Source organism: Haliaeetus albicilla, chromosome 13 (assembly GCF_947461875.1).
Source record: "Haliaeetus albicilla chromosome 13, bHalAlb1.1, whole genome shotgun sequence".
NCBI lineage: Eukaryota > Metazoa > Chordata > Aves > Accipitriformes > Accipitridae > Haliaeetus > Haliaeetus albicilla.
In genome coordinates this window covers 32,019,575-32,042,967 of record NC_091495.1, presented here as the reverse complement: position 1 = coordinate 32,042,967, position 23,393 = coordinate 32,019,575, and the positions used below count along the sequence as shown (strand labels likewise).

The following is a 23,393-nucleotide window of genomic DNA, read 5'->3' as shown; positions in this document are numbered from 1 at the left end:
TGCTACTGTACTAGCAGTAGCTACCACATTGTCAACTCTTGTAAACAGTTCAACTCATCTTCACATGTAATTAAAAAGATATTAATTTAACTAGTTATAATACTAATTTAAATACAATCACCTTCACCCCTGCCTCCACAGACATTGTACTTGCAGTGTATGAATACCCAGTAAAGATTTGATATAATAAATGGCATTTGTTTTTAAAAACATTTCAATCTACCTTACCGATAATGCTCATGCATTTAAGCAATCGGAACTCACACAAGAAAGGTAGCACAAACTAAATGCTTTTTCCCATGATCCTAAGAAGTAGGGGGTGGTTAAATTTTATTTTATTTAAGTATTTTAAAGTTATTAAACTGAGCATATACTTTAATATGATTGAGGATATTAAATACTTGATTATAAACACTCTAAGTAGAAAATATACTAGGATATATGAGGTATTAACAATTCATTTCTGGAAGCAGGAATAAGTGACTGTATTTTAGGAGAAGAGTCAAGTGACAGACTTATCTTCTAAGGAGCGGGGGGAAGTCAGAAGTGATGAGTATAGCCTCACTGTTTCCAAAACAGAACTACAAAGCACTACTAGCTTACAGACTCAATTCTTTAAAGTACTGCTAAGCAATACATCTATCTTCAGCTTCTACAAGTCAAAGATTAAGATGCCTACCTCTGTCTTCCATGAACTTGTATAATTGCTGAAGAAAGTTCTCTCGTTCTTCAGGAAACGGCTCTACTTCCTCCTGTTCAAAGTAATGCACACAAGCAAATTATCACCATTTTGAGTTACAGTCCTTCATTAAGAAACATACAGCAGTTGTAATTTAGGTTCAAATGTTCAAGTTTTTTTTACTGTAGTCAGCAACAGGACACCATACAAAGAGAAGCATGCTCTCAGTACTATGCCACATGGAAGTAAGTTTTATAAACTACAAACAGTTTTTCAAAATATATAAAACAATAACTGTAAAGACACACTGAAATTGGATTTTTGATTGATCACTGAAGTATGATAACTGATATCATAAATCAAGATGTAGTCTCAATTTTGTTCATTTATGCAGAAAGTCTGGGAGACACCACTATTAACGATCAAGAGGTTATATCAGAAATCTCAGGTTTATTTCTATTGCAGTTAAGTGATTCCTTGATGACTGGATACACTAAGTCACTTTCAGGGATGAAATGAAAGAGAAAATAGTGCTTGCACTTTCTTAGGAGTTCTAATCCACAGTACTGGCAAACCGCAGCCAATGGCACTGCATGCATACTGCCATGGGGTACCGGCTGAATACATGGTGAGCAGGATCAATCCCAGAACTGAAGTAACAACAGATATTTTGGATGTTCAGTTCACTGCATGAACAAACCTTTGTATTAGATTTACTTAGATTAATAAACAGTGGAGTTTCATAACAAAGCACTATGGCTTTTTTTATAACACCTCCTAATTTCCTTAGGAAATGCGACTTGCCACAACCAGTAACAATAAGATATTAATATAATCAGAATTCTTAGAAATTCTGATGACTAAGCTACTTCAAAACAATATGCCAAATATAAGTTAATTAATTTTCTGCATACTTTTTTTAATACTACCTGTAAAGTTTCAAAGAATAATTAATAAAAGTTATTCAGTAAATCTAAGAGAAATTATTTTTCTTCAGTGTATTTTCATTCCATGTTTATCTTCTCCATCCTTCAACAGCCTCCTTATACTAAATATTAAAGCTTCACCTACCCTGAGGCAAGGGGACAAAATGTATTGTCTTTCAAGTTACAGCAAGACAGTTAAGGAATCAATAGAAACAGAGTATCATTATTAAACACAACAGAAAAGAAAAAAAACCAACAGAAAACAAAAAAACCCACAACATCTGCCAAAGCTATTTAATAAAGAGATGGATGGCTGAAAATAAGGTCAAGGAAGGCTATAACTATTACCAGTGAGTAGTTTTTTTTTACTTATCCTGTACTACTACTACTCCATTAAATGCACTTGGAGGACATATCAGAGCAAACAGGCAAAAAATGAAGAACCAGTATTCATAATATGCTGAAACAGTTGTCATTTAGGTATAATTATCAACAGAAATGCAATTAAAACATTCCACAGTCTTGCAAAGGCAATGCAAGAGGAAAATCTCTGCGAGGGTCATTACGTGATGCACATCTATCTGATACCTAGTATACCAGCAAAGTTGAGAGCAGGCTACTTCAATGAGCAAGAAGGGAAGGCTGGGTAGAGAGCTGCAACCAGTAAACTAGATACTTCCTCACAGGGTGGGGGCATCAGACATCAGGCATATCTAGCAATCCTTCACTGACAGGCCCGAAGTGATGCTGCAGTCTTGCATATAGTACAGACAAGCGCCTGGTTAAGAACATTCACATTTCACAGGCAAAGGTGCTAAAGGAAACACTGCTAGCAAGCAAAGGATTCAGCTTACAATCGTAAAACTTGAATATGACCATAGAGAACAAACAACTTGAGTGGAATCAATACAGTTTTGGAGTTTGCTTTTGTTTGTTTTAAACTCACATGACAGGTACTTGGAAAGGACTTCTACCAGCATACGCTGGATCGTGACAAAGAGATCATGAGCAACTACTGGGTTTCTTATGTTGCTCACCAACAAGAGAACACCTACCATAAGAAAATGGTCCCACAAAGCATTTAGGGGAGAAGGGGGTGGTCATTGAACTAAACCTTCAGGAAACCCAACAAAGGGTTTAAGTAGGAATGTATGCTTTTTAAATATTAGGGGAACTAAAGCAATGGTGATGAAGAAGCTGAATAAAACACTGCCACTCCTTTCTCACCGTAAGATCCAATGCCTGAAGAAAAAGTTCTAAAAAAGCGTGCTAAGGGGGGAAGCTTAAGACCCTGCATGTCTCTGAAAAGCATTTTCAACTGTCTCAGAATCTCTACAAAATCAGTTTATATTATACTATGATAATAATATCTGTTAATAATCCCTGAACATTTACAGAATCTCTTAAATAATCATGAAGTTAGACGACAAGGTTCCCTAGATAATGGTTTGAAGCAGGCATGTCATAGTCTGCCATCTTTGCTTATTTCTAAGTTAGACAACCATAGTGCTAGCAGGTCACTCTGCAGTCTCTGATTTACCTTTGTGACATGGACAGATACAAGAAAGTGGCTTATATGTATGATAATGAAGTCCAGAAAAGCAGCAACATGCTTTTTGCAACACATAAAATTCACATCATATTATACCCCAGCACTAAAAGAGAGGGTCTTTGTCAACTCTTTTACCTACTGTCAGATTTAGTAACGGGAAGGAAGGCTGTTTTCCAGTCTCTTTCATTTGGAAAAAAAGAAGAGGGCGGGAGGAGGGTGCGGAGAAGCAACTCCTCACTCCTCTTCTTAGAAGAGAATTAGAGAGGATCTGCATGTCAACTCCTATCTCTATAGGATAGGAGCACCTATATAACTACATGAAATATATAGGAACACCTATAGGAGCGTGTGTGAATATATATATAGGATAGGACCGTCTATATATGAAGCCTGCGGTGGCACCCGTAAGAGGCGAGTTTTTTGTTTGTTCGTTCTGGTTCATGGGTACCAGGACCACATGGATGGCCTGAGGGCCACCAGTGAGAATTTTTCATGTCCTGGAAAGCACTAGAACAATCTGCACATGGATAACAAAGTCATAAGAGCAGGCCTACAGGTCCTGTTTGAGAAGAGATGCTGCTTGATAGCCAGATAGCCAGGAGGTTACAGGCACAAACTAATTAAAAAAAAGAGAGAGAGAGAGAGAGAGAATAGGCTGCAGAAACTGCTCGAAGGCAGGTGGAGAGAAGGCACACATGCCATTGACAACTGAGGAGAGAGAAGAAAAATAAAATAATAATAAAAAATATGCTAGTTCAGCAGGGCACTGAAACCTTGGATACCGGAGAAGAAATTAATCACACGAGATGTCACAGTAAATCCCAAAATATTTGCCTGAGATGAGATCTTCATGTCTAGCACATGGAAAGATTAGCTCATACAACATCACATGCAACTAAGAGGAACTAGAGAGAAGGTGTACAAATATTTACAAACACTGTAGCTAAAGACTCTGAATTTTTCACGTAAAAGTAGTGAGGGAATGAGCACTATGTAAAGACTGTGTGTCAACCTGCATAGGTACAAACCTACCTACATTGATCATGCCCATGACTGGACATGAACCTGCTCTGAAAGTTCAGGAATTGTGCTAAGCCCAAGGAAGTACTCCTTGCTTCTCAAAATAACTGGGCTTTGTAACTTTTGATCAGAGCTGGATAATCTCCTGTGAGCTTAAAGAAGAGGCAGGATGACCTCATCAGCATGGAGAGGTGGCAAAGTTTTTACTTCACACCTTTGCAGTCTCCCAACAAATCTTAAATAAATGAACGAATAAAAGATGGACCAGCATCTTCTGGTATGCCAGAGCCACAATCTCCAGGGAGAAGGTATTGAGAGAAAGGCGATAACAACCATTTAAGGCCCAAATCAGTTCAGTTTCTCCTTTACAATTCCACTATCGATGGGAATTTCAGTCTACTGCATTACTGGCAGTTGCATAGCAAATTAGAGAACAGCTCTCAAACCAAACTGAGAGAAAAAGTGATAATGGGCAGATACAGATTTTGAGTACCACCAGAAGGTATAGAGGAAGTAAAAGATTCAAAAGCCTCTCTTCCAGCCTCACAGCCAGCTGTGAAATAAAGTTCTTTCCACTAATTTTCTTCTTTCCTCTTGTCTTCATTTTTTTCTGGACAGGAGGCTGGGAGGAAAGAACAGATAATTAGAAAACCATGCATGAGGTAGGACTCAAGAAGAAAGGTGGAAGAGGAGTGCATGGGCTAATGCCTTAATTGAAAGCTCTTTTGCTTCTTTACATCAGGGTATCCAGAGCAACAGCTTGTAGTGAAGCAATTCTTCAGTAGACCAAGATGAGAGGTACAACAACTCAGATTTCTTGGTAATTATCTAAAGGTTTCAAAATTTTTCACTTTTCACCACTCCAAAACCAGTAAACTCTATTTTCTATGCCTAGAAGCAGGGAAAGGACAGTCCAAACTACTTGCAGTATCTGCTTTACAAGAGGACTTACAGCTGTAGGCCTAGCATAGCAATTTGGGGGCAGGAAAGGGCAAGGTAGAAGGGGAAAAAGGAGAGAGTGACAGACACCAAGGAGGAGGAGACAACAGCAGGGCCACGCCAGCCTAGTTTGGTTTATTTTTCCAATATGTCAAGAACGCAGGTCAGTAACAGCTTAGAGCTGCCTCCTCAGATGGAGCTCCTGTGTAAAAGGTAGCAAATTTCCCTGTGGCTTGGAATGTGTGGTAAGTCACAGGTACGTACTGGGGTAACACCTCTACAGGCAGGAAAAAAAGTTTATCACCATTTATGTGAGCAGCTATTTACAATAGCATTTTCAAGTTGATATTTTCACATTAACTGATCTTTGTTATGGAAAGCTGAGGCAATAATGTTGCCTATTTTAACATGTTACATGTTCCCAAATGTTAAAAAGAACTACTTAAATATTACAGTCTTGCTAATTTTTATCAGCTGTGTATCTATGCCCTTTACTAACTTCACTTGCCTCTTCCTCACTGCTGTTATCCTCTTTTTCTTTTTCATCCTCTTCCTCTTCTTCAGCTTCACTGCTGGAGCTGTCTTCTTTCAATTCTGTTTTCCAGTTACTAGGAACAGTTCTGTTTTTACGGAATTCAAGGGCTTGGTCAAAAGCTGTAAAAGGACCAGCATTTGTTAGCACTGCAGGGAGTATCAATTTGACCAAATGTTTTAATCAAAAAAAGTAGTTGGGGAGAGGGGGGAGGCAGGGGAGAAGGAGGAAAGACTGCTAATTAACAATTCCACCCCCAAATTCCAAGAACCTCAACAACAGCCCCATGTTGTCCATTCTTATTTGTCTTGCCCAGCCAAACTGGCCTAGTGTCCTCTGCACATCAAATTATTCAGAGCTATTATTAGGACTATTACCATGTTAGTGCCTATAGACAGAAATAAGGATCTTCTGTATTAGGGCATATATGAAAATTTACTTGAGAGAACCCCTATTCCAACACATTTGTACTGTGGTTTACATATATTGAACAGGGAGGAGAAGGAGGAAGAAATAAGCAGAAGTTAATTCCAAGAGTTTGATCACACAAACTTAAAACTTTCAAATGAATCCACAATTCCAGTTTCTTTAGAGCGCATAAAGGCAACTATAACTATTAGGGGTACTCTGGTGAGAATAACTCTATGAAGGTCTAATGCAAAAGGCCAAATACTAAATAACCTATAAAGCCAGTGTGCGTCGATTATATCCTTGTTTGGCATGTCTATATTTAAAACAAGTGCAGTAGAGTGGGGCATTTTTGTTTAGGGGTTTTTTGGTGTTTGGGGGTTATTATTGTTGTTGGGGGGGGGGGGGATGGTCTGTTTTGGGGGTTTTTTTTAAGAGTTCCTCTAGATTTTTGGAAGTGTTCTCCTTCAACATATTATGCTACAGGAAAAGATCCTGTATTTTAGCATTTTTAAGACATGAACCAATCTACCATGAATTTGGTCCTATTTACATAACAAAGTAAATACATACACATGTATTTTCTCACAGAAAGTTATTTTTACCTTGTTTTAACAAAGCATCAGGCTTTGGTGAAGTTTCACTGATCTCCCGAACATCTTTTCTTGGCACAGAAACGCTAGATAATTTAGAAAGTGTTAAAAAAAATATTAAACTATTTTAAAGCTAAATCAACAGTATAACACAGAGCTATCACTTAAGACTATAACACACTTACTAAACAAAAAGAAGAAGCATATGAGGTATATCTTGACAGTTCTATAGTGTTAGTCTGGTATGGTATTAGTCAGTTAGTGGATTAAAACCAAAAATTCTATATAAATTTGGTTAGACCATTCATATGCATTCAGTGCATATTAAAGAAAGCATTCTTCTTCCACTAACAGGTAGTTTCTGGAATCTCCCAAATATATATTGCTTAACAAAAACCTCATGTTAATTTAGCAAGTAACTACTCACCCACAAACAAAACCCTACCTTGCTCTACTGTGGCTATATCTAAGGAAGCAAATCTGAACTGCAGCTTTGCGGGGTGGAGGGGTATGTGTTTGCGTGCACACATGCTTATGTGTGTTTCTCCAGTGACGTGCATTGATGCCTGAATAACTACCAAATGGTAAAGCGATAGCCTAGACTTAAGTAAGTAATTAAACCACAATGAAACTGTTAAATATTTCTATATCCTTTCTGCAAAAGCATTCTGTTAAATTGAACCAAGCACAATAAATAGCTGCAACTTTTTAAAAAAAAACCCTAAAACCTAGAAAAAATAATTCTATTGTCACCCATCAACCCTGTCCCTGACCAACATGAGTTTAAGAACACAAAGTTCGTTATTCTGTTGCAAATACCGTACAGTCTGGTTTTCTATGTTTCTTCTTTCCTACTTTGAGTAGTATTACAGCTCTTTTCAAAGAACATGATAATATGTAATTGTAGTCTACACCAAGATAAACAATGAGACTTACTACCTCAAAAAAAAAAAAGAAAGAGAATTGCTGTGTGTGCATGTGGTGTACATGCATGCATACACACACCCCCACCCACCCCCTTCTGTAGCTGGATAAGCTTACGGCCACATCTCTGAAAAGCAGTGCTCTATTCCAACCAGAGCAGGAAAGAGTCTCAGGCCATTCTCAAAGTCACAAAATACTGCTTTGTTTGCCACCATTGTAACAATCAAATTAACACTAAGACAGATAGGTTTATGCATCCCATTATTAATAATGACAAAGTTCAAGACTAATTTCATCACAATGTAGGATGTTAAGAGTTTTCTAAACATTAGAAAAATTTTGGCAGAAACTTACTGAGCTTACTGATGTTATTAATACTTTACCCAATGCATCTCATACTACACTTTACTTGACTGGTAGAGACTTTATTCAATTATCAACCGCTACATTCCTACTCACAATTTGCCATCCTTGAAAGAGCGAACCAGAATATTGTCTTTTTTCACTGCAATATCATCACTACAATCTGGACAAACCACCTGCAAAGATATTACAAATGCAAAGTTTAGAGAGAAAAAGGAAAAACAAGAGAGTAATAGTACATATGTATGTTTCTCAAAAACCTTTGGGGCTCATTTCTCTTTAGCAACACTGACATGAGAACAACTGAGATCCCTCAAAATGCAGGAGTGATGACCTCCTGAAATTACTGAATGCAGGAGTTCATGCTCGCTTCCTGGAGGGAACTGACAGCTGCTGCCAGAGACATAAGTAGGAATAGCATTCTGACAAAAGTTAAGTCCCTGTTATGCCACTATAGCTTATTCTACTCCTCATCCTAAAAGGACAGAACTTCCACCAAGTGCTGCCACCCGACTTAGGAACCTCTTCTGAAAAACTTCCAGGAATTGCAAGGATGTAATCACACACAGTTTCAAAAACAAAGGCATACAGGACTTATGAAATGCAATTTTATAATGGAGGATTCATAAGTTATCTACCTAGGAGAAAAGAGTGCCTCAAGTACAAGTATTATGATAGGTTCCTTAATTCGAGAAGTAGACTATCAAGTCTAGCACTAAGACAACATACTAATTATTTGTTGCAATTTAAATGCTAGTCGCTAATTAAAAAAGCTTCAGGAATTTAATAAAAAATATATATTGGATTTCCAGAGATACAGAATAGAAAAGCAACCCTCCCCATCACTCATCTCTCTTCTCTCAAAATGTGTGTAGTTCCCTGAAATTTAAGCAAATTCTGGCTGCTACGAAACCCCAAGGAGCAGCAAATGACTGCAGCCCTAATTTAGCCCTGGTAAATACCTCTTCTCTCTTACACCAACTGCTTTCAGTCCCACTTTTTCCACCAAGCACACAAAGATACTGCATGACAAGTTTTTTTTCCTCCTTACATAGGTCACCAGCCATATAGCATTTTAGAAGGTAAAGTCAAAAGCTCCAACTGATTTGGAAGCAGAGTTGCATATCACAGAGCATAGGCTAAATATGCTTCTCAAGAAAAACAAAACTTAACAGCCTAAGTCTCCAAATTCAATGCATTCTACAGTATCCAAAGAAATTACTTTACAAAACTACAACTTACTAATTGAAAGGTAGTTTGAGATATAGTTTGCAACAGTATTTTAACATCAAGGTAAAAGACAGTGATTATCATCCCCCATTTGAAACAGACAGGTACAATCTCCTAGCTCTCTAAAAATGGAGAAAGGCCCTTCTGGCTTTAGCTATTGGTTTTCTACAAGCATCAAGATCTCTGTAATCAGAAATCCATTCAGATATTGGAAAACAGCTTACCACAACCTCATCTAGTGCCTTCACATCAAGCAACATCACCTCAATTTTGCTTGAATCAAGTTTTCTCGATTTCCTTGCAAAACAAACTCTACTGCAGTCATAGAGAATGAGAGAGATGATCCTATGTAAACTCTATTTCCTGAAAATGCTGCAAGCAGATTTTTTCACTGCACCTTCCAAAAGCATTTAAGTACACATTAAAACTAAGCAATGCTATAAAGCTTACTAAATCACACTCTGACATAAGGAGCAACTGTCAGGCCTTTTTACAGTTACAATTATGCACTGCTGTCAACCCCCCCCCCCAAAAAAAACCAAAACAAAACCAAAAAAACACCCCCAGAAAAAAACCATGCATGCAGTCTTAAAACAAGGTAGTCAATCACTGGGTCCTCAGAATAATTTTTACCAAATTTAGACCTCTACAGATTTATAAGTGACAGGCTATCTGGTTGTAGGACTGATATCCAAAGTAATCAGTTTCCACTACTAATCTTAACTGTTACTTGCTATAAAGGTTTAGACTAGTCCCTGAACTTCTTTTCACATAATAAACTTGCACAATGTCCTCTGTGCTTATACACAAAGCGCATCTGTACACAGTATCATTAATAACAAAGTAATTCTGGGATACGTATTCTTCAGCACATTAAACCTGAATTTTCATTTCATTATTCACATAATTACAATTAGCATAATACAGAGTTAAAGCAAAATTTATCAGTAATAAGATGAAATTATTTTGTTGATACAGTAGAGGTAACCTGCTTACAAGCTAAAAAGAATGGAGAGGCATAGCTACAGGGGAGGGGATAAAAAAAAAAGGGCAGCTATTTGTGGCATAGATCTACTCTTTGGCAAAACCCTTCAGGTTAAATGCAATATGATGTTTATTTGCAGAGCTATAAACCTGATTACTAAAATAACAGTTAATCTAGGATAAGCTATTTCAGAGTTAACGAGCTCCACCCCCGAACTTTATCCCCCTACTGCTTCTCATTCATTGCAGGAAGCTTTCCATGAAGAATGAGCTATACCAATCTCCAAATGAAAGCCAAAGAAGTAACAGCGTTTATCTTTAGTATACCTTGGGAGCATAAGCAACATTTCAGTTAAACTTTAAGGTCTGACCCGCAGCTATCCTGTGTAGCACTACGTTAGTCACATGCAAGCCCAATACCTACCAGAGAGGCTGCCATGGAAACTGCTGTCATGTGCATGGCTAGAAGAGCTAACCCAACATGGACATAAAACAGCTCAAGCCAGTCTAACTGACCACTTCTCAGAGTGCAAATGTGAGGTAGGCGATATTGCATCGATCTTGATGGCAGCTTTCAGTAAAGAAACAGCTCGATTTTCTTGTCTATTACTGAAAACCTCTGTTAAAGCTATCTGTCATTAACATGAAGTCTCCTTGTTGTGTATTCTGCCCTCTCCCTTGTTGTAAAACGACTTCAATGACTCATTCTCTCCCACCAACTTTTCCAAAAGAAGTCCTGCTAGAAAGCCTCTGGACTACATTACAAGACACAGGAGGTGACAAGTAGAAAGTTGCAACTGAGAGCTATTGCACACACCAAGAAGAGTTAAACGTTACTGTATGGCATCTTTTCAAAAGCAGAGCACAGGTCTTCCTGAAACTAGATAAACATTTAAAGCTTTCATTGCTAGGGAGAAATTATTCAAATATTTACAATTAATAATAAAATAAAATAAAAATTAAAAGCATGGTACTAGAAGGTACCACATATGGAAATACATTAATTTCAAAATATATCAGCCAGTCCATATGCAATCCTTAGACTAACAGTGATACTTTATTAGACGTTTATTTGTAAAAAAGTGTCTTTAAAACAGAATAAAGGAAGATAGCAAATATTTGTACTGAAAGACTACAATGTTGTTTTAAAGGAAATTTATTGGCAATTCTCCACTACCTCCCATAGCAACAAAGAAAAAACATTTTATTTTATTATCAAATGTGTTTATATTGAACCTAGAAAAGTAATATCTACGTAATCACTGAACTTCCCCTCTCTTTGCACTTCTTTGTATTTTCTTCCTTGATAAAACTTGAAAGCTCAGAAAAACAACATGCAATAGCCTAGGAAAAAAAACCCTGAAATTTTAGTTCAATAGCACTAAACACACTGTTGAACTAGAATTAGGTCAATAAGCTCTGGCTGTTTGGAAAAACTAAAGCCATGTTAGCAATCACTTTTGTAAACAAACATATTATGTAATATTTCCTTAGACTATTATGATACATGTCTAATTTGAAGAAACATGTTAAATTCTAATAAAAATACAGATTAATCCATCAAAAATTAAAAAAACAAAACAAAACAAAAAAAACAAAACCACCTTTCTTTGGTGCCTAGAAAATGAATAAAACTTTACAAAATTAAAATAAAGATGAAACTCTTACCAAAGCTGGAAACCACAGAGCTTTCTTTTTATCCACACTGAAGCAGTCCACACACACAACTTTTCCTAATAACTCGTCACTTTGTTTCCTGTCATCTTCATCTTCATCGCTGGAAGAGGATGAAGATTCTTCTTCAGGACTAAACAACAGAAAAAGACTTAAAACTCAACTATTCAAAACTTGCCTATTATAATTACAGGAGATCCAACGCTCATTGTCAAAGAGGCATAAATAATAGTGACTTGAATAGCCTGTTAAGTGTTTTAGGATAGAAATGAATAGAAGTATTTATAAGGATATTGTAGTAACAACTCAAACATTACAAACTCAGAAAGGCGCACCTACGTGTAATACAGGCAAAAACCAAACAAAACATCACCGTGCATCCATATGGAGGAATAGAAATGCAGTCAGGACATCAAAAATGAGAATTCTGCCCTAGCGAAGCACTGTTCAAAAATACTATTGCAGTTGTCGTTTTGGACCAACATTAAGCTAAACAGTTTTGTCTTTCCTCTTAATCTCTCTATGCTTTTACTTTAACAGCCATACAGAATAAAAAGCTATTTTGAGAGAGGACAAGTATCTGAAGAAGAAACATCAGCTATGAAGATGAATAGCAAAGAGAAAAAGAAGCCTATTTATCCTGAAACAGTTCTTTAAAGATGTGCAGTGAAGCATTTCAATGACTGTTTCAATTTCACATTGAATGAAGTGTTAGAATGTAAGTAGATGGGCAAAGGTGCAAATATATTTTGATTAAAAAAAGGTTCTGGCTCATTGTTTCGACTGTTCCAGTACAAAGTTGCACCTGGTTTTAACCATATGGGGAGTCTAAATGTATAAAACTACTCCAACTAAAATTACCTGCAACTGATTAAAAAAAGAAGAAAATCAGCCCTCCTGGCTCTCTCTATATATTTTATTTACTCGTCACTTTGAAGGTTAATTCTCAGAAAATACACAGCATGTTCAATGAGCACAGCAAGCACAATTTTAAAAGCTATCTTCCATTTTTCACATAAATACTTTTGAGTACAGAGCTCGATATTAACAGAAGACTCACAGTTAGCACTTGTGTAACAAGACTGATTTACAGTCTAAGGTGAATTTCTATGTTTCCCCACCCTAATTTTATGTCATCATTTGCAGTGCTGATAAAGCATTGGGGTTTTTTCCCCCCAACATTCTTTCTTAAAGCAGTGATTTCTTTTAAAGTACAGTATGAAAGTCTTTCAGGCTGCTTTCTGGGGTTTGAGAATCTCTTGTGGCAAGAGAAAGAAGTCAAGGACTAGAGAGAAAGTCAGGACTATTTTAGAGTGATTGCAGCCTAGCTCAGTTATACCAGTACCCATGCAATTTGTCTTTTTACACAGCTCAATCAGTATTAATCATAAGATAAAGATAAGCGTGTTGTTTCTGCCCCAATAATGTCCTGTACAGTTAGGGAAACAGAGGAGACAACAACCCAGTCACAGACACCAGCGATGGTGCAATCACATTTTCTGTGGTACGTGCCAGCTTTTTCCCTCTTTTTCCTTCAATACATCACAAATTAGTAAATCAATAATTGAGTAAATTTATAGTACCTCTACATATAGAGGGTAATATTTATTTCAAGCTATCAAAGAGACAGAGCATGAAAAGGTAACCCCAACCACTACCACCTCAAAACTTTGAAAAAAACCAAAACAAAACACAAAAAGACCTCCCCACCCACAAACAACAAACAACAGCCAGTGGAGTATTAACACTAGTTTTTCAAGATCACAACTACCAAGAATTTTGGTACCTAGGAAATCAAGGCACTACTCTTGAACTTTGTTCTTCTATCAAACACTTTGCTGCAAACCACAATACTGTTCACCTATTTCTAAAAGCCCTTCAGAGACCTTGTAGTGAGAAACTAAAGGTCTACATGAAGATTCTAGTACCTTCTACAACAACTTCATATCAGCTGGACTAAGACTGCATTGTAATGGTCTTAGTCGAGTCCAACACATTTATAATACTAATATTCTACTACAGAGAAGCTTCTGAATATAGCTTAACAATGCCTTTCCACTTGGTATGCCACTTTCTTTTTTCACTTAAATAACAAAAACAAGGAAAACCCACTTGCCTATACCCAGTACTATTTTAAATACTGATTACATGAAGACTTGTTGTAATTCTTGCATGCAACAATACACATAAAACTGACTTTCAGTCTGAGTGCTAAACAACACTTTTCATATAGTTTCCTGGTTTTTGAATAAGAGAAGCCTGACCATACAATTAATAAAACTCCACAAACACTGACAGCTTCACAATTATATACAGACAGCACAGATATAAAGATGTTAAACTTACATATGATTGGATCTCCTTCCTCTGTTTGTTTTCTTTCCTATGACAGGAGTCCCAAAGTGTTCAGGATTTGTGAGTGGAAGCTGATCTAATGTCTGTTGAAATGAAAAAAATACATATACATACACATACAAAAAACCTGGCATAAGTTACTCTCCAAACTCTAAGTTTGTATAATCTCGTTAAAGTAATTTTTGTCAATAGAGAGACTTTCTCATTACAAAAGAAATACAGAAGTACAGCAGACACGTCACTGCTTTAATTTCAAAGAGTAATGTGTTTTGGTTGGGGGAGGGGGGGCGGGGGGGCGGATTTCAACACTTTCTCCCCACCTCTGAATAATTAACTTTTGTCCAACACACACAGACAATTCTTCCCAGAAGTCCTGCCTTTGGACCATTCAAACACAGAGAATTAAGTATCAGGTATTCTGCTGACCTGGGATACTCCATCTCTACAGGATGAATTTTCTGCCTGTCCTATCATCAGACTAAACACCCAGTCATCTACTTATAAATGAACAAAGGTCCCCTATGAAATGAAACTGCAAGATAACTCAGTAGCAGCAAACATGACAAGTTAATTGTATTTTTGTGAGTAATTCATAATTTGATATGGGAGAGAAAAATTCTAAAACAATTTAAAAGATGTGCTATATTGATAATTGAGAGGGTGCTAATTGATGCTGTATTACCATCAAAGCAAAAGAGAGGGAGAGAAAGAACGAACTTCCTCTGTTCAGGGAGAATGCTAAAGCATCAACAGAAAGACTTCATGGACATGCAGTATCTTCTTTCCCTAAGAATGTTGTTATCTGTTTAAATGATAACCATTCCAGATTTGAAGGCTCCTGGCACACAGAGTTTTTTGTATATGCACTTATTCTTGTGCTTTGAAAGAAGGCATAAAGCTTTCCAAAGTAAACATGGTCCTCCAAATTACACTTCCGAGTCATGTATGAATTTTTAAACGTGAAACACTAACAAGAATCTCAAAAGTATTCTGTGTCAGACAGAACTGAACATAGAGACAATAAAATTGGCTTTTTAAATCTTACAGTAGATGCATGATTACTTCTGAGTGTTGTGGACACCCCAAAAGATCCCACACACTTGTGATGTCAGAGATGAAGCTAAAACAACATCAGAACAATACAATCTTGTGGTACTGGTCTAATTCAAAGAGAAGCTGGAGATGCAATTTTCCCTGCTGAGTAGCTATGCAATCATGAGGTAATTATTAGAAATGCACAACATGTGTTTCATTGAGGGTTGGTGACAATGGAATTGCGTATCAGTGACTTTTGGCAAGACATCAAAAGCTAAGACAATAAGAATGATAAAATAAAAAGTAGGAGTCACCTGAATGTAAGGTTTCTTTGAATCTGACAAAATAATCTGAAATGACTCTCATTTAGCCAAACTGGTCGCAAAGTAATATATATATATAGACTAACATTTTCAACCTGCTTACTCTAAAGCAATACTCCTGAAACCATATTAAAATCATATTTATGGAACAGAAGTAATCTAATTTTCAGGAGTGCTGATCATTAATAACAAAAAGTTAATCAAAGGAACGCAATCTTTAAAATTATGGCATTTATATCTGAATCCAGATTTAGGCATCTAATTATGCCCTCTTTACATGTGTTCAAACCTGACTGGGGATTCTAGAAGGCATCTGTACCTTCACAAAGAACGCAGTGAGCAGGCAACAAGCTCAGCTGGCTACAATAATAAAGCATATTTATGTAGAGCAAAAACCCCCGTCTTCAGTAGCTTTCCAATAAGCTAACATGTTTACACAAATCTGCGCATCAGTCCACATCGTCTTACATAGTAAGAAGGAACAACCCTTATTCTGAAATTTTAACTATTTGAAATTTGCTACAAATGTTTGCATATTTTAATATGCAAGTCACCTTTAAGACATGAACCAGCTCCAAAATACTGATAACTGTCTTCAAATTAACAGGTAACAGCAACTTATAATTTGCCTTTTAAAAGAAAAGTACCAATCTTTCAAGTTTATCAGCTATTACAAATTAGACTTGATCATCTGCCTAAAATCCAGCAGAACTTAATTCTGTCCAAAGATGTACACTAATTTTTTCATGTACCATGTTTTGATTTTTCCAACTAATACTTACAGATATTTTTTTATATGAAGCAAAGTAGTGGCGTGATTGCCATTTTTTGTGTGATCTACAATCTGTGAAGCACTAATAATAAAAAAATGAAAAATATGAAATGCAGATTTTGTTTCTGAACTTACAAATTTGGTGAAATTTAACTGTATTTCTTGATTTAAAAAAAAGAACAAGCCAGACTCTGTAGACTGTATTTTACATAATCCCCATTTTTAGTAGCATGGATGTACATAACATACTGAAGACTGAGGTACTAAAAATACCACTTTTAAATTTTTCTAAATAAAAAGTTGTCGTATAAAAATTCTTCAATTACCTCACTTTCAGCAAAATGTCTTTCTCCTTTTAAACACAGGGAAGAGCGTCTAAGAGTCTTCTCATCACCATCATCAAATACTGTAACCAGGTAAGACGTAAGGCAAGGAAAAAAAGATTATTTTTTTTTTTTTAAATCAGGATATCAGTAAGTGATTGATTTAGGTGTCAGAAAGAATAAGATATACATTCCTGTAGACAGTCCTTACAACAAAGCTGTACCTGGATACTGCTGCATATCCAGTAAAGCATTTGCACAGATGGACCAAATACATAAGCTGCTGTCTCACCGTAGCTACTCCATGCTTGCATATATTAAATGTAATCTTAAGTAATCAATAGTTGAGCAGACAATTCATGGATCAGGACAGAAAATTAAAAATCAACGCAAGGTAGAACTGAAAAACTATTCTTCAAACATTTTCAATTTTTACAGCACTTTATTACATAACCAGAACTCCTACAATATTCAATTGGAAGCTATGCTTACTATGAAGAAACATAAATGGATATTTTGAGAAAAAAGTTACAGTTTAACGTTATATGGAAGTTCAACATCTTTCTCTACTAACTTCATTCAACTATGCTATAAAACAACAGTCATATCAGCCTAAGGAAGATAATCATCAAAATGCAGACAGTCATCAAAACCAGCTGGAGAGAGAGAACCGTGGAGCTCCTGGTTTCTAGACTTTCTGCTACCTCAGCTATCACTAGGTCAACTGGAAACAAGTTCATAATACAGTTGGCTTCAGCTACATACTTTATCCCTTTGAATCCTGAAATGTGCTGCCCACATTCAAGGTGGGATCTTCAGAAGCTGATAAACTGGTCATATAAAAAGAAAGCTTTTGTGGAGTCTTCTACAGGTACTTAACAGACAAATATTTGGTGATAAGATTTAATTCTTGGGCTATGCTTGCACTGTTCAGTGAGATAAGAACTGACCTCCTCTCCCTCCCCAACTGTGATAACAATTCTATTCTTGTCCCCACACTGCAGCGACCTTGAAGACTTTTGGGGGCACAAGAAACAACCCCAACATTAGATTAAAATATTACATTAAAAGGTAAAAGTTTCAGCAATTTCTTAACATGTCTCTTTCACCATCATTCAAATCTCCTCTTCTGTCCATCCACAGTACTGCTGAGCCTGATTCTGTCAGTCTCCTTAGAATTGTGGCAGAAAACTAAAAATATGTAAACACTTCCACAAACAAGAGTCAAAATAAGAGTGTTAGGAGAATGGCTGTCAACCAGCAAAAGATGCCTGGCAAGATTAAAGAGATTAATGTTCAGCCATGTCTGGCTTTCAGATAGTGGGTGCTATACTAATTTCAACATTTACTAATTTAAGTAAAAATATACAAAAAGCAACAAGGTCCATCAAAATTCTTGACTAGTATTTATTTGATAGGAAAGTAACTTCTACCTAGTTCTGAGAATTTTTCACCCCGATATAAAATTCAGTACTGTTGATAAACAAACTTTCCCTTGTAACTACCATTCCCCAGTCCATGTTTTATACTACAGTAACTTTTTGAGTACTGTTTAGTGATAAAATACCAGCTATAGATGCAGATCTGTCACTTCAAAATTTGTTGGAAAGTACCAAGGGCAAGAACTGCACAAGAAAACACAGATTTGGAGCTGCGTCTCAAATGGTCAACGCATAATTAAGCCCCCCCTTGGTTAAGTGAAGTAGAAGGCAGCAGGTTCCTAATTCAGTTCGTGTTAATTAACATAACAGTCTCCTTACATAATGACAGATTTAAAAAAAAAAAAAAAAAATCTATCCACTTCAAGGGATAAGCTGACTACAACAGAGGTAAACCTATTCAGAGCTAGGTAGGTAGCTGCATTATGTATCCTATGTGGTAATCTGCTTGTGGCCTCTCCCCTGCCAGAGGGATTCTTAATCTTGTTCCATAACATGAATATGTTCAAAGGAAAAGCTTCACCTCCCTGAAAGACTTGTGTGGCCAGCACAGCACATATGGCTGTAATGCATATGACATTCTAATCTAATGGAACATCCTCAAAACAATCTACTGAGCAGACATACAGGAGTGTAATGCATTTAAAAACATCTATGCTGAAACTGCAAGGAAAAAGAAAAAAAAGAAGCAATTTCATGCAAATAAAACCACTTTGAATTCTGAGAAAAAGCAATGTAATAACAAAAAAGTGCAGAAGGGGATAAGACTACTTCTGAACATGCATAATTCTGCATTTTTAGTAAAGCAAACAATCCTATGATTTTTTTTTTCCTCCTAGTAAACACAGAGTTAAGAAAATCCCTTAAACTTTCTAAAGACACATTTATATGAATGATGAAACAGTATCTAGTTACCAGGATTGGGATACCTTGAGCTTTCTGAAGAACTTTTACAGGCAAATAAACTAAGGACACTTCATGTATTTATGTAACTGCTATATTAATTTTAAAAGGCTATACCAGTTCGGTTTTTTTTTAATTTAACTTAGTTCCTATCTTCCTTCGGTAGGAAAGTAGTAGCACAAAAAAAGACATATAAACAAACTGATGTACAATTTCTAGTCAGATATCTTATGAATATAAGACAGACAAGGATGCTCTTAAAGCAACCTTGCCCATACTTTTTAAAAGAGTTCTCAAGCAGCCCAAAAATGGTTATTCCTCCAAATTGTACATGTTGCTGCTGCAGTGGCATAAATGGTCTTAAGTAACAACTTCTGGAAAGGTACTACTTCAGATCTGTCTGTCCCGTCACAAAGTTTTTCACTAAACCATAGTAATTTTATTCACAAAATCATTAACAATGCAAGTAATTAGAAACTTCCCAACAAGTGCTAGGACAACATTAGATAACTGCTGGTTAAGAGGTGTGCTAATTCTGAAATCTGGTAAATGGCAGCTATCCCTTGAAGTAGGACTTTCACTCAGATCTGCAAAGTCATCACCGTCTGTAAAGATAATTTCAGTCTCATTCCACTCGCCCTCGTGACAGAGATTATTCTAATCATCCGCTGCTAGAGTCACTTCTCTCTCAAAGTGCATTACACAGCCAGCAGCTGTGCTATTTTTTACTGATTTTGCAAGGTCAACATGCTTTTGTCTGCTTTGATCCACAAAATATTGTTTTCAGTCTCAACTCTTACATCTCCTCTTCCTATTTCTCAAGTTCAGGATTTCTGACAGATATCTACTTTGATTTACACACTGCAACTCCATGACACCTACCTTCAAAATTTAATCCACATAGACTCCTACCTTACTCTTCTTGCTGAACTGCTAACCTCATGCTTTCTCAGAAGCATAAACATACACATACAACATAGTTCTAACACCAGCTATATAATTTGTTCTTAAAAGCTCTCATATCTGATCCACTTCTATACTAATTACCAAAACACTATCTATAAAGCTAATCTTGTCTTTATACCTCATGTTTCACCCCATCCTAACCTGGTCTCTCCTTTACTCCTACATTCTACTTCTCCAACAAGAAAACAGGTATTTTTTTCTGCAACACTTATCTAGAAGGTCTTATCTACACTTACAGCTCTATTCCTTTCTAAAAGGACTATGAGTAGGAAAAGTTAGTCTTTCCCTAGTTGTTCAACATCACTTCACCAATAACAACCCTTAATAACTCAAAACAACCAAGTCTCGCTAATGTTCTTTTCAAGACCTGGTCTTCACCTTCCCGTGTCCCAGTTATCTGCCAAGGAGAGGAATATGTAGTTTCTCAAGAATCAATACACTTTGTGTAGTACCTTTAAGACTAGCAGCGCACAGATGGAATATACGTTCTTCTACAGTTGACCACTATTCCCCAAGACACACTGATCTACTGGTACACAGCATCAAAAAGTAAACCCATGTATATAAAACCTTTAAAAAAATACTTAAAGGGGAAAAAAAAAAGCTGTATTTGCTTGTAGGCATGTGGATACACCATCTAAAGTCTGAAATGTCACATTAGAAAATAGGGAAAACGAACAGGAAAAGACTTTATTAAAAAACAAGCTGTGTCTGTTTTTACAGCAGCTGTTATCAGGGCAAAGTCCGAGAGCAGGGAAAAATAAGTATTGCAACTTCTGTTTTAGAAGCACTTCTTTCCCTTTTTTAAGGAAGTAGCATACTTTGCTTCAGAATATTTAACAACAGTATATTAAGTATCTAAGAAGTAGTTACCAATAATAGAGCAATTCACTAGGTCTTTATTTGGGGTCCCAGTTCCACATTGTGAAGAGTACAGTTGCTTACAAAACCCCCAAATAAGAAGTTCAGTTTTGGCGGGTTTTTTTATAAAAACTTTGAATACCTAAGCATCTCCAAAAATCTCTCTCACTGTGCTTAAGACATGTCCAGGTCACAAGCTTATTTTTAAGTCATGAGTATTATTCAAGGACATAACTATTTCTCTTACCTACAGTGTACCAACTTGCATCTGTTAATTTGTTGATAACTGCTTCCTGGTATGTTCCATCTGGATTCTTCACTTCCACAACAGTTCCTACCTAAAATACAAAAGCCACTTAGCAGAGGAAAGCTTCCAAAACAGGCAATGAAGTTAACACTTTTGTATTTAGAAGAGTTAATTTCTAACCTGTTTCTATGTTAAATATACCATATAAATATACCACACTTTTCCAGCTTCACTTGAATATATTTGTATCCCTTAAAACTTCTTTCTTTCATTCCTCTAAAATCAGCCAACTAACTGAGCTGATTATTTCCTGCCAGCAGGTGGGGAACAAGAACCAATGTCAGTGATGTCATTCTCTTGTGTAAGAGCTTGCCCATCAAATCCTCCAGCTGAGTTTTCCAAAGCAACGGTGACTAAAAATCAGAGCCAGCCAAACTTCTTAGCTTTAAGGCCAAAAAGAACAAAGAGGCTTGCATCAGCCTGTATGCTGCATCACCTTTAACTACAACGGAGAAAGTTAACATGAAGAGTATACTAACTCTAGCTTTGCAGCATTACCTTTTATGCTTCATGATCCCATCTGGCCTGTGTAGTAAATTGAACCTTCCACTTTCACCCCATACTGCATACACACATTTATGTCAAATACTGAAAAAGAATGCTTTTCAAAGTGTTAGCAAAATATAAAACAAATTTATTACCTTTAAGGGACCCTTTATGTGGTCATCCTGCACTTCCACTGTTGAAGAATCATGTCTAAAAGTTACCTAAAAAATATAATTCAACTGACAATCACTTGATACAATTGAGCAGCATAAGCACATGCAGATGTCAACGGCCCTTCTCTTACCCTCATTTTACTATCAGTCACCATAATCATTCCACTTGCTGAAAACTGTGTTTCATTTATATATTTTAGGAATACAAGGAGACAATTTCTCAGTTGTCAAAACTCTAAAATATTGTTTATCTTTCAGAACAGAAGCATTACCTCTAAAGGAAGTGACAAACAACAGTTTGCCAACAGTGTTTCATGTCTCAAAACGATCTCTGCAGTTCTCTTAATGATTTGAATTGTACTGCTCTAGCACCACACCAAGAAAGGAGAAAGTTTCAAGAGTTCTGAGCATAAATAATTTTTAAGAAACATTTACATTTCAATGCTCTGGAATCAAACATTTTTAACACCTATATCTAACCGCATAATCACTGGGGTTTTTTGCTTTTGCTGATTAAAGTGCATTTTCCTCACTCACCGTTGAAAGACTCACAAAAAAAGTACAGGACACTGCTGTCAACTAAACAAAATGAAAAACCCAAATAGCCTTTCAGTTAGTGTCAGCCTAGCCTACACAGCTAGTTAACAGCTGCTAGTCAACTGGAAGTAAATGTACAGATGGCTAACTTCTCAGTCTTTCAAAACTGGAATAAGTAAATCCTGTAAGTATTTCCAAGGTATTTTCCCATGTCACTGGCTGTGTCTAATCCTACACATGCTATCCTCAGAAAAAAAAAAAGTTCTAGAAATTCAAACTTATGATTAAGATATCTGTATCAGATGCTACAGATATTCACCATTCATTTCACTCAAAATTAACTTGGTCACACTGAAAGTCACAGGATCCTCCTATCAATTACACCTGAAGTTTTATTTCCACTGTGATTTTAAAATTCAGGGAAACAGAAAATGCTGGCATTACATTTTATTTACATTTTATTAACACACACAAATTATGTTCTGATGTTCACCAGCTTGGTGGAAGTATATGATGTTTTATTTAGTATGCACAATAAGTTAAGAATGTAACATGAGATTCAGCCATGTAATAGTAACTCTCAACTAAAGTAATCCTACATTAAATCCAAGGACTTGGTTCATGAGTGTACCCAAGGTTATGTTCTCACTATTGCTGAGTTTCTCCATAGCACACACCAATAGCAAAATTTCCTTCAGAACAACAGCGTCCTCTAACACCAATTCTCCTATTTAGCCTCCTCAGGAAGAGAGTTTAAGGAGTTTTGTAAACCTTGAAAGGAGCAAACAGCTGAGAACAGCACTTACAACTAGGACTAAGGAGAGCCTACCTTGACTGGCTGATTAGAAAACAAATCCACTAAAATGCTTTACTGCCTTCCAAGTGCTACTTCATGAAATAGTCACCTTGTCCATCTTCTGTTAGAACCACAGCAATACATACTGTTGTGAAAGTATGTTCTTTTTACAGCTGTATCATCCCACCTACTGATGGGTAAATACCTTCTGCCCACCAGACAGACAAAATCATACTTTGTAACCTGAAAGCCAGACAAAGGATTCAGGCTAGCAATTAATTAAGCAAAGACTA

General features: G+C 36.5%; 1 protein-coding gene across 1 annotated transcript in view; it reads right to left on the bottom strand.

Moving 5' to 3' along the window:
- Window positions 1–23,393, bottom strand: part of ARID4B (AT-rich interaction domain 4B) — a 92,889-nt gene that overhangs the window by 35,106 nt on the left and 34,390 nt on the right. Inside the window, 9 exon segments of the mRNA XM_069800722.1 lie at window positions 680–752; window positions 5,625–5,770; window positions 6,662–6,735; window positions 8,033–8,112; window positions 11,819–11,957; window positions 14,171–14,262; window positions 16,636–16,715; window positions 21,049–21,139; window positions 21,750–21,815. Of these exon segments, the coding sequence (XP_069656823.1) occupies window positions 680–752; window positions 5,625–5,770; window positions 6,662–6,735; window positions 8,033–8,112; window positions 11,819–11,957; window positions 14,171–14,262; window positions 16,636–16,715; window positions 21,049–21,139; window positions 21,750–21,815 (841 nt within the window).